At 38.2% G+C, this 12,848-nt stretch overlaps 1 protein-coding gene across 1 annotated transcript in view; it reads left to right on the top strand.

Moving 5' to 3' along the window:
* Positions 1 to 12,407, top strand: part of skia (v-ski avian sarcoma viral oncogene homolog a) — a 67,116-nt gene extending 54,709 nt beyond the window's left edge. Inside the window, exons 2-7 of the mRNA XM_082188268.1 lie at positions 2,932 to 3,051; positions 3,598 to 3,713; positions 4,593 to 4,870; positions 6,237 to 6,565; positions 7,093 to 7,323; positions 8,429 to 12,407. Of these exons, the coding sequence (XP_082044394.1) occupies positions 2,932 to 3,051; positions 3,598 to 3,713; positions 4,593 to 4,870; positions 6,237 to 6,565; positions 7,093 to 7,323; positions 8,429 to 8,626 (1,272 nt within the window). The 3' untranslated portion in view covers positions 8,627 to 12,407. The remainder of the gene's footprint in view (positions 1 to 2,931; positions 3,052 to 3,597; positions 3,714 to 4,592; positions 4,871 to 6,236; positions 6,566 to 7,092; positions 7,324 to 8,428) is intronic.
* The last annotated feature ends 441 nt before the right edge of the window (positions 12,408 to 12,848 follow it).

Genomic DNA, 12,848 nt, shown 5'->3' with positions numbered 1-12,848 from the left:
GGAAACACAGGACTAGACAGGGAGGGTTGGCATTGTGAGGATGACGAGACAGGAGAGGTGATTTAGCAACTCAGTTAGCTAGTTCAGTAGGCTAATTGTGTGTAATGTAGCAAGAAGTGAACGTTCGTGTGGGTGTTTAGCCCTTCGAAACACATTTCCTTTGTCATCCCTCAAGCGAGAAACAAAAAACCTTCGAGCAAAAACCTTTCTTTCATTCTCACACATGTACAAGGCAGAATGTATGTGTGTGAGTGAATGTGTGTGTGTGTGTGTGTCACGCCGCCCTTCTTCAGACACCTGCAGTTTTAAAACACATTGCAGAAACTTGTCCATCCCGTGTACTCCTGTTTTTAGAGTGTGTGGGTCATAGTTAGTCAGTTTGAAGGCGTATATGCACTGTCTTACATACCAAAGATAGCATGAAGAAAGCAGAGCGTCAGATTCCTTAGAAAGACCAAATGGAGATAATGTATTTGTGCATTTTTTCAGAGCTGAGCTCACATCTAAGTGCGTCTCTCGCATGCTGCTGCGTCCTTCTTCCTATCAAGAGGTGTGATTTCCTGTCTGCATGTCTCACAGTGCTTTGGATGTCTGTCTGTAGCATGCTTTCTGTCACATTTAACACAAACACACACACAAGATAAAATGGGTTGGTGCCATTTTCGTACCCTTAAACACATTGTTTGATATGAGAATGGAAGCTAGGGAACAGTTTAAAAGGGCGGGGGGCATTGAAACGAGGTCCCTTTGCCGCCTATCAGATGAAGGAAAGAGGAAGCAACGACTGTGAAAACGACAGACTGATAGACGGAGACTCTAATATACAAAGTCATGTCCTGTCTCAAATGCTGTCCTCTTCAAGTCCACACTTTAGTGAGGTTGGGGTCCGCTATTAAATTTGAATCTTTGCTCCTCTTTTTCATCTGTTTGTCCCGTCTTCTCAACTCTTAATGCGTTTGAGAGCGGTTCACCCTGCAGGCCGTCTAATCAAGCCCAGAGAGAGAGAGAATGATCTGAGTGAAGTGACCCAACAGGCTGTCCAGTCAGTGTCAGAGTGCTGGTGTGGGCTGATGTGCTTCTAGAGAAGACAGGCTAAAGAACAGCTAGAAGGATGTCATTTCCTCTTTCCTGCAGTGTGGCCTGACTGTGGTCATCTGACTGTCTGCAGTTGGCATGATCTTATAAGCGTGCTTATAGAATACTGTTAATTTATTCATTACAATCGAGGTTTTGTGGCACAAGTAGGGATGCACTATATTTTGTTATTGCATTTTATTGTTATTGGTCGATATTGAGCATTTAATTGCACGTAACTTAAAATATATTACAATGCTGTGATGCCTAAATTCACTTGTAGCATTTAAAACAATTCAGTTTAGTTACTGACAAACACACACACACACACACACACACACATACACACACACACACACACACACACACACACACACACACACACACACACACACACACACACACACACACACACACACACACACACACTTAATAAAAAAATGATGTATCCTTTGATAATTGAAAATATAGTCCAGAGGCTCTTGCACTTTTCTATCTGGATCTCATTCTCTGTCTTAGTTTTTTCTAGTTTGTAATCACTCTATAAGAGATGCACTAGAATGCCAATCTCTCCGTTTTCCTATAGCCCAGATTAGGGAAGATCTCCCAGATTTGGTGACTTTATGTCAGAGGTCTGATCCACGAATAAACACAGGCACGTGGCAAGTGACTGCTTTCCAGGTCAAATAATCACGCTTTGCAGCTGGAAATTCACCACGCCTAAGCAGACGGGCCTGCCGAATGAGGTCATACGTGATGCAATCGTTCATGTATGCAAACAGCGCTGGGCCATCAGCGCCTTCTTTTGTGTGAATGACTCTTTTACGCAGTAATTGACTCCACTGCATTTATTCAAAAACACAATATTTTGCATTTCTGACTGCAAGAAAGGAGACTTAAACATGGCGCTCTCTCAGCGTATGATTGGCTAACTGTGTAAATCCTGCCAGACACCGTGCAACCCAGTTGGAAGCATCTTACCCAGAAGCCCCTGCTGCTGAGGCCAGTTAGGGCACTAGGCCGGGATGCTGCAGATTGTCAGTTAAGATTCTCTCGCATTCCCACTAGGAGCCCTGCTCGAAAATAGCTCTCACAGGCTCTCGAAGTCCACCAGACAAAGTTGGCGCAGATTTATAGCCCGAGGCTGATACCGCTTGTCCAGTCGCTCTGCATTATTTTAGCATTTAAATGTCTGTGGCTCGTGTTAATAAGCGGGAAATGTGTGGGTGGTGCACACCGCAGGTTTTCTGGAGTAAATGAGAGTGTAGAAAAGGAAGGTCAGTGTATTTTAGGGATTATACTGCAGTCAGTGAGGAATCCAGCGGGAGTGAGGTCATCGCACAAACATTAGTGACAAAACTAAACAAATAGCCTACTGCTTTGACGTGTATTTGCACTCGCGTGTTCACGTGGCAACATAAAAGCAGATGGTTCTGTCAGTCTATTAAGCATCTGAGCAATACAAAAAAACTTTTTCCTTCCGGCATACACACACACAGTCTCGCATAGTGTGAACTGAACACTCATACTAAATTTAATGTTCGCCATTTTAGTCCTTTGATATTTTCCCATTGCACCTGTCTCTTGCAGTTCACAGTTCTGTCTGAGTTGATAGACACCCTCTAGTGCGCTCTCGTTGTAATGTGGCCGACTGCTTTCATCGATCCGACTGTTACTGTACTGTAGTTTTTCGAGGGCTGTAGGGCATCAGAACGCCTGACTAGGCGGTAAATGCGCACTGAACCGAATGAAGAAACATGAAATGTATCAAATCAGACTGATGATGAGTTCATTTTTCTTTATTGAGCAACACTCATCGTTTCTCTCTCTTTGGCTTTCTTTTTCCTCCCTCTCTAGGCGTCTGATCCCATTCCTGCCAAGAAGTCCAAACACGATGACTTTCCAGCACAGTCGCCCTCAGGAGACAAAGACAAGCAACCCGATTGGCTACGATCTCTCTCTGCATCAGCCAATAAGGTTACAAGGCTTCTTTTTTTCTGTCAGTGGATACATGTGTTTCGTTATATGAGAGTACAGATTTCAGATAATTATATACTTATCTATGAATATATGTTGATAATATACCAGCCTGTTTACGAAACTTGGCCATTCCTGAGAAGATTTTTGGAGCCAAGCAACTGTTTTCTTGCCACAGAGAATCAGATTCTTCTGAAACAAGATCTCAACCCAAAATAACTGATGTTCTTTTGTAAAAAATCAATTCTCCTAAAATGAAGAGAGCCTGCAAATAGGCTAGCACAGTTCTCCGATTTCAAGCAGACACAGTGACCTCGGTGTACTTGTGCTGATGGTCATTCTTCAAGCTTGTTTTATCTGTCTCTTCTCAGTTAAATTTGTGAGATTTTCTGCAAGCATTTCTTAAATAATGTTTTCAATGCTAAAATTGCAGGTGGTCTCTATTCTCTGCTTTCATGTCGGAATGCATTTTGATTGTGTTCTCTACTGTGAACACTTGTATGTAACACAACTGACATCTATTATCTTCTCTCTGTCATGCTGCAGGGGCTCAACTGTATCCAGCCCAGACAGAGACCGTCTGCCTTCAGGCCATGGTCTCCAAACATCTCTGTTGGCGATAAGGAGGGAGCCGGCAGACCTGCTAACATGTTACGTGACAGGTAAACAATGACTCTAAAATACTTGATTCTGATTGGTCAATACTCATTGCAGAGTAGAATCATATCAGTTCAGTTGTTTTGGAATGGTTTGTTCAGGCGGTTCATGTAAATGAACCAGTTAAACAAAATCATTTCAGTTTATACATTTTTTTATTTCTGCAATGCAAAAAAATTCTGCTCAGATAGATTTATAGATAGATAGATAGATAGATAGATAGATAGATAGATAGATAGATAGATAGATAGATAGATAGATAGATAGATAGATAGATATTTTGTGATCATAAATCACTTGTGGTTAGAAGTGAAATCTGCATCATTATAATTTCAATGATTGTGCAACCATCATTTAATTAAAGATGATATAGTGCACAAAAGATTATAACAGTAACCTTAAGAAAGGGTGTGTATATATGTTGACTTGTGGGAGACCAACATAAAACCAGCATGTTAGTCATGCTTGGCTGTGGTTTTTCTAAAGCAATTCAGCAGAAGATTTGGATCTTCTGCACAGAGGAGAATGATGCAAGCTTGTTGGCTGTTGATTGCTTAGATATATGTGGTTTTAACTTTACCATCATAACTAGAGAGGGTTTGGGTGAGTCACCATGTCGAGCCCAGATCAGTTTCTCTGAAACCATTCAAAACAGTCATTGTTCTCTCCCCACCCTTCTTTTGTGGGTTGCAGAGATGCTTTTTTTCCCCCCCGTCAACCTGCCATTTGGTTTAGATTATTCAACTCTACCCATACTCTTTAAGATGATGTTAGGTAACACCATTGCACAAGCAGCAGTCTGCACTGCTGTCTGTGGACTGTTCCTAAAAATGAGCATCTCTGCATACGTAGTCTGCTCACTCACTTCAAATCCTCTTCTGCAGCTTCTACAACTACAAGAGCCTGGAGAGCGCTGTAGCCCCTAATGTTGCTCTGACGCCCCTCCAGAAAGGAGGACAGGCCTCTCCTTCTGCCCCCAGCAGCTCACACCCACATGGGGCAGAAAGCGAAGGCGCCAGCCGTGGGAGGAAGAGGAGGCTGACGGGTGAGACACACCCCAGCCCACAACCCTGCCCCTCGGCCACTGCCAGCAAGCCCCTGCCACCCTCTCAGGAGGAGCGAGACTCAGACGTGGAGGTGGAAGTGGAGAGCCGTGAGGAATGTGAGTACAGTCGCACCCTTTCACTGTTGCTCCACCTCATTAAAGGAATGTTCCAGGTTCAAAGGAAGTTATATATAAGTATATATATATATATATATATATATATGTGTGTGTATATGTTTGTATGCCACATGCCCCTATATATATATATATATATATATATATATATATATATATATATATATATATATATATATATATATATATATATATATATATATAATGTGACAATTAATACTTTAATTCAGCAAGAATGCATTAAATTGATTTTTACATTGTTACAAACAAATGTCTATTTCAAATAAACGCTGTACTTTTGGCATTTCTATTCATCAAAGAATCCTGAAAAAAATATAATAATCTCACAAAAGTATTGATTATCACAACTGTCCTCAATATTGATAACAATAGGGATTTTTCAATACAGCATTTCACAGTTGTATTTCCACAATAATACTGTTTCTACATAAATAACGGTATATAATTTATATAGATTAATGCAATTTGTAATATCGGAGTGTGATTTCGACTTGTCTTTTGGTTTGTAATGCAATCCCAATAGAAGTCGGAAAAATGGAAAAATACACACTGTTTAGAAAGTAAAGTCACAATTCTTAACATTATACATGTGTGAGAGTAGTGTGATAAAATCTCTTACAAACTTTGTATGTGTAAACAAGTCATTTAAGAACTTGTAATCCGATAAACCCAATAACTTGCACACAGTATGCACAAGGATATCAGAAAGGTACTATTTTCCCAAAGATTCGTCCACCTTTAACGTTAGGCCAACACTAACAAGATGGTTTAGACAACTTTAAACACTAAATTAAATTTTTTTTTGCAGAGGTTTTTATTTATGTGCTTTGACAAAAATGTGCTTTTCTGCTTTTAAACCCTCTGAAATGCCTTGCTCAAGTTTCTACAAACTGAGGCACTAGTCAAAATACTTTTCTTTCAAATTAATGAAAGGATGTCACATTCTTTTAATGTATATGAAGAGTGTGTTAGAAAGGCAACTGTGAGTGTGTTAGACACTCAATTATGTCAGTGTGTTGTGAAACAAAAGTGCTCGTTTAAATACATTAAGATTTCGTTCACACTTCATTTGCACACAGTTCATTTTCAGCCAACCTTGAGCGCTCTTGAGAGAGGTGGATTAGAACGGTAACAGCTCTTATGTGAATGCGGCAGAAAATCAATGAGGGGTCTTTCGTTCCTCATCCTTTATGGCTTATTTTAAAGCATGTCTTGTGTATTTGACAGGTGCTTGAAAAAACAATCCTATTGCTGCCGACATGAATTAATGAAACCCACGTAGTCTGATTCGCCACTCAAAACCTCTTCTCTGTTTTTTTCTTAACAGTCACCTCATCACTTTCCTCACTCTCCTCCCCATCTTTTACATCCTCGAGCTCCGCTAAAGACTTGAGCTCTCCCTCCGGCCCCGGAGCCACTTTACCAGCAGTTCTGACGCCAGCCAGCGGGCCCCCTGAGGGCCCCCTGGTGTCTGGAGGGGACGGGCACGCCATGACCAACCTGGAGTCAGAGTTGGAGACGCTGAGACAGGCACTGGACAGCGGCCTGGACTCAAAAGAGTCAAAGGAGAAGTTTCTACACGAGATAGTGAAGATGAGGGTAAAACAGGAAGAGAAGCTCGGATCCGCATTACAGGCCAAACGGAGCCTGCAGCAGGTACAAACACACAGACATTATTCATGACACACAAGGCAAATGTTTATTGAATTTTTTGAAAATAATTTATAAATCCATTCTTATGTAAATTGTACCACAATTTTTCTATCTGTATTTTTCTATTTGTACCACAATTGTACCATGTTGAACTTTTAGTATATATATGTAATTATGTATAATTTTGATAAATGTTCAGTTTATTGATTTAGATGTAATGTTTTATAATTTATTTAATATAATATTATATAGAACTTGGTGTTCAAGTATGGCTAAAACACACCATGTCCAAAAACAAGACATGTCCTCCCTGGTGTACCATTTTGTAAAACCATTCTTATGTACATTGTTGCATTAAAATCAGTGGGAAAATTTACCTATTAATGGATGTATGATTTGCAGTGTAAATTTTACATAGACATCCATTATGCTTGTGTTACATAAATATGCCCTATTATTTCTTATATATGTATCATCACATGTTCATTAAAAGAGTGAATAATCATCATTTATTCCCATGCCTTCCACAGGAGCTGGAGTTTCTCCGAGTTGCTAAGAAGGAGAAGCTCCGTGAGGCGACTGAGGCGAAGAGGAACCTGCGCAAGGAGATCGAGCGCCTGCGTGCCGAAAGTGAGAGGAAGATGAGAGAGGCCAACGAGTCACGCATACGGCTGAAGAGAGAGCTGGAGCAGGCCAGACAGCTACGAGTGTGTGACAAGGGCTGTGAGGCTGGCCGTCTGCGAGCCAAGTACTCTGCACAGGTTAGTTCAATCACATCTCTACATACACCGTTTCTAAAACAAATGTTTAAAAATCTGAGCTAGTAACCGAAAGGTTGTGGGTTCAAAGGTGTGATTCAGAACTATTATGCCTTTGAGCAAAATGTTAAACCACAGATTCTTCCACGGTGACTGTCCCTGTGCTATAAATGTACTGGAAGTGGCTTTGGATAAACAAGTGTCTGTTTAATGAAGCGCTATCTGAAGTGTGCTTAGATTGATGCAACATGACACTCCACCCACACACACTTTCAAATGAACTCTCAGACTGGGTGTGGCCCTGCAAGTCTGATGAGATACGTTTCATTTCTCAGAAGGAAACCGGGTAACTTCCTGTCAGGGATGGGTGCTTCAGACTAAACAAGAGAGAGACATCACTGAGATGTTTGTAAATTTGGTATATTGATGTTGGTATATTTGTATGTCTTTGTACATGCTGCCTTTTTGAAAAAGTAGTAAGCTACACTACAAGCTACTTGCAAAATGTAGCTACATTGATGCTATTTAAATCTAAAACCATCAATAGCAGCTGATATAATTTATTTTTACAATCAGAACAGCAAGAACAGAGGTTCTCAGTTCAGATGATAGCATTAAACTATGACATAAATAAACAAACTAATAAAATTGCTAAAATTGCAAGCAGAAAAACTGGGTAGTTTACAAGAACCATCTGAACTGAACCTAAAATGATTAAAATTCATATTGAAATAAGGCTTAGATTGTAAGTTAAATATTAGATGAAAAACTTTTTAAAAAGCCTGAAATAAAATAAAGTTTTAGCAGAAGTACTCATTTCTAAAATTAAAATGAATTAAAGCTAAATAGAAATAGATAAAGATAAAATGACAAAAGCACATAAAATTACTTGAACTAAAATTAAAATAACTGAAAATTCAATGATTAATAAATACTATAACAGTATATAATGAATACTGAAATAGCAATGATTCACAAAAACGAATCTTTCCAATGAGAGAATACATGTTTTAATAAATTGTGCAATACGATGTGACTAAAGACAGTGCTGTAGCAATTTGTGGCCACTTTATTAATCTTTTATCATCTTTATATGCTGTATTTTCAGATTGAGGATTTGCAAGTAAAGTTGCAGCATGCCGAGGCAGACCGAGAGCAGTTGAGAGCCGATCTGATGCAGGAGCGGGAGGCACGGGAGCACCTGGAGAGAGTGGTCAAGGAGCTACAGGAACAGCTGTGGCCCAAAAGCCCCAGCAAGAACGGCACAGACCCACCACCCCCACCCGCCAAAGACCCCAACAACTAATCCTCTCTTTATCTGTTGACTCCGCCCAATCCACATCAACACCGCCCTGATTGACAGCACCAACCGCCCAATCATGTCAACTAGTATGCGGGTGAGCCCCGCCCATCTGCCTCTTAGCCAGCGCAAAACCGGAGGTTTCCCGAACGTTTTTTGAGGGAATTTAGACACGTTCTAGAAAATGTTTTACTTTGAGAGCACTAAAAATGCACCTCGCCTCCAACTAAAGTAGAAAAAAAAATGCAAAAGTCCATATGGAAAGGAAGAAGCCAATAGCACAAAAGCTAACTGTGCCTGAAACTGAATACATTTTGAAATGAAGACTTTTCTATGACAAACAAATTGGTGATACAACGACAAATTTTACACAGCGATTTTTATGATGACCTGAACAGCATGCTGTCCCACCCCACATTGTTATTGAAGAGACAAGGACTCATCATCTTCATCATCCCATCAGAAATCCCTGTTTCCTCGCTCGTTTTGAGGAAGTATGATGAAAATCACTTCATAATAAGCTATTTAAGAGACTTGTTAGTGAGCGTGTGTGAGATAAAAACTTCAGTGACTTATAAGAGCCTCAAATTTACCCCTTTTTTTTTTTTTACATGTACATACATGCTGGTTAAAAAAAAGCCATGGAGACAAATGGTTACACACACTTGTATCCTTAACAACGTTAAAGAGATACTGGTCAGGAGAGCGTTGAAGGGCTTTGGAGAGCTAGAGGTGAAGAAGTTCAACCCTGTTGAAAGGGAGAGATACTTGTATTCAAGTAAGTGTTATGATCAAGCCATGAGCACTTTCTTTTAATGGCAAACAAATGCTCCCCATCACAAGCTGTCGTGTGATACGCCAACAGTGCGGATCTTGGTGTGGAATTGGAGGTTTGTGGCTCTTGCTCTCCGTGACGGTTTGGGTTTTCTTCTCGTCACACTCGCGTACAGCTTCTCCGTGGGCTGAGGTGCTTACAACTGGCACGGCTCACGATTGTGGGTGGCCATTTTTTTTTAGGAACAAACTAAAAGCATAAAAAAATACAGCTTCTAGGGCAGGAGGTGTCATGTGATCAAGAACCACAAATTGTTCTTTTTAAGTAAATTATAATATGTAAATATGGAAATGTTTCTTTTTTTTTTTTTTTGCTTTGTTTTTTAACTTTACAATAATGAATCGCACTTTGTCATTACAAAATACTGTCTAAATGCATTACGCTCCCACACTCTCCCACACATTTATCTCAGAGAGTTTTTAGTATTCCTAAGTATAAAAATGAAATAAACAATTTTGTTAATTATAGCCATTCTAATACATGCAATGTAATCATGTGTTTAAGACGAACTATTGTAAATAAAACCGCAAGAATTAAAAGAAAAAAGGTTCTACATGCTTGCTTGCCGAAACGTGGATGGCGCACACAGCCGTCCCCTCAATCCGACTTTGATTCAACATTTATCATAGTTATCGATATATGATTATAATCGTTGCTAAAGTGTTATTGTTACTGTCCTGGATTCCTACAGGTTTTGAACATTTCCGAATCAAATTTAAAGCCGTTCAGAACGAATAGGACATACAAATTGTCTAGCATTGGTAAAAGGGAGTCAAAATATCAATGCAGGTGCTCCTCTCAGCTGTGAGCAAGAGCGTACTGTGTACAAACAAGACGAGGATGGATGAATGAACGTCATAAATGCATCTTCAAAATCTCACACACTTAGCTGAGATAGATTTTGTTGAAAATACATATATTTTATAAGTGATTTATATACATTGGGTACAATGCAATCAGAATGTATGTTACGTTTTGGCTCTTTTCATTTTGTTGTTGATGTTGTTGTTGTTATAACGGATGTTTTTTTCAGATTGTGTGAATATTTTATTGCTTATGTTCCTTCTTTCAATAGCAAGCTTATGTAATTTCTTTCATATGCATGGAATTTAAAAGAAAAAGATAAAGTCTGCCGTTCATATATTCATTATTGGGCATTAAAACAGTATATGTAATTTTGATTATGTTATGCAATATAAAGCGATTTTAACTACTTGTTTTAACTACAAAGGAAATCAAAACCCTCTCAACAATAAATTTCAGCTCTTAACAATCTTAAACGCAACATTAACGGCATTACTCATGGGCTAAATACAAACCTATCGTGCATATGCAATGCTGGAGACCCTCAAGTGCCTGTCTTTGGGCCCTTGGGGTTCCAGAAGAGGAACAATTATTGAGCTCGTTTCCACGGTGACCGACTGTAAGGTGCATTGAATTGCTTCAGACAGCGGTCAGATGATGAAAGCGGGCCGTCCCATTTGCACTGTCATTTGGGGGAGCTCTGTGGTGCATTTTTTGTTTTGCACTCTTTTGCTCACCCCATTTTGCCAGAATGAACTTGACTATCATTGCTTAAGAGCAGCCGCAGCTTATTTGATAGATTTTAATGCCAGTTTGTCAGTATTCCTTTGATGTTTTTTTTTTCTTCTTAAAAAATCGATGAATAATTAAATAAAAGAAAAATGCATAGCAGAATTTAATGCTCAAATTGCCACTGGTAAAGAATTTAAATCTTATACTAAGACAGCTTTTAAATGTAAGTCAGAATAAATAAACTCTTCTTTCTCTGTTTTTAAGGAATAAAAAATATATTTAAGAGGTTACTTTTGCTATAGATGTAAAAAGAGCCTTTGAAATATGATATGATATGCCCTGACCTGTACATTGCAGGCTTCAGCGGTCTAAAGGAAGCTCAGTGTCTTAACAGTAGCAAGAGGTTGTGCGTTTTTACAGACCAAAAAAATAAATGAATAAAAAAACTAAAAAAGTTATTTCAGATGGGGTTGTTTTGTAGTTGGTTTTACACGCAAATTCATATGTGTAGTTTACTTTGTTCGCGGTTTTCTATGAAAAAGGGAGAAATTGATCACAGAGGCTCCTTTGCTCCCAATATAATATAAAAAATGTGGATTTTTTTCTAAAAGAGCCATTTTTGCTAACAAAAAGCTAAAACACAGCAATAACGACATAACTTCACTGATAAATGAGCAGGATTAGCCAGTCTGACGATGAAAGTACAAATTCACCAATGTATATAGCTGTTTTCTTTTCATTTTACAAAACCTGTATCATAAATGTATATTGTGTTACTTTTTTCTTTTTCAGAATGAGAAAAAAAACCTTACATAATAGTTGTTATATTTTATGTTGTGTTTTTAAAAACAAAAAGAAAGAAAATGTTTTTAAAACAATTATTTCAAAGGTTGTATTCCCAATGCAAGCGTATTCAGTCTGCTTTTTTTCCCTTTTTTGTGCTACAAAAAATGATAGCAATGTTCAGTAGAATCTTTATGGTAAATGGCTTCTTCTTTTTTTTTTTTTTTTTTTTTATCAATGTTTTGTTACGTTCAACTAAATATCAAATACATCAGTTCTGGTTGAATCAGACATTCAGAATCTTGTTTTAACAATCTGTTTTCTTTTTGTCCCATGCCGATATCATATTAGCCCTTCACTGCTGCTATAACAATATACTATAAACTTTGCAACTCTTGAAATTATTTTTATGTAAGAGATTAATGTATGCTTTCTTCTTCTACTGATGCCACTTATTCACCTGGATCTGGCCAATTTCTCCCTCTTAGATCTCTCCTCTCCCCTCACAAGGACTATAATGTAAGATAGAGAGCTCTACGAGATTAGAGTTGAAAGTAGTTCGGCTTATATACTGCAGTGTCAGGATGTACAGTGTATAGACCCATAATCAAAAATAAAGTTGTTTGTCCAGAAGTCTTTTGTTCTGTTTGTTATTTAATTTCTTTCTTTCGGTTTCTTTGAAATAACAACTAACCTTTTCACACTTAAGAGGTGTCTCTAGACATACCTTAATGTGAATAGAGGGGGGGAAATCCTTTTCTTTTATCAAATTGAAACACTGTCAAATAATCACAAAACAAGATTTTTTTTTCAAATATACTATATATATATATATATATATATAATACACACACACACACACACATATATATATATATACACACACATATACATAGAATGTAATTAATATATTATTAATAATGAAATAATTGTTAATATAATTCATTTAATTTTCATGAAAATAGTTGCAAAATATAACAGAAAATCAACATTTCTTAACTGATCTGAAATAATTTGTCCATAAAACAGACACACCACAATTATACAATAATATTATTTTTTAAAACAAAGAAT

The sequence above is a fragment of the Leuciscus leuciscus genome (genome assembly GCF_965113295.1).
Source record: "Leuciscus leuciscus genome assembly, chromosome: 13".
NCBI lineage: Eukaryota > Metazoa > Chordata > Actinopteri > Cypriniformes > Leuciscidae > Leuciscus > Leuciscus leuciscus.
This window is presented reverse-complemented; position numbering and strand designations above follow the sequence as displayed.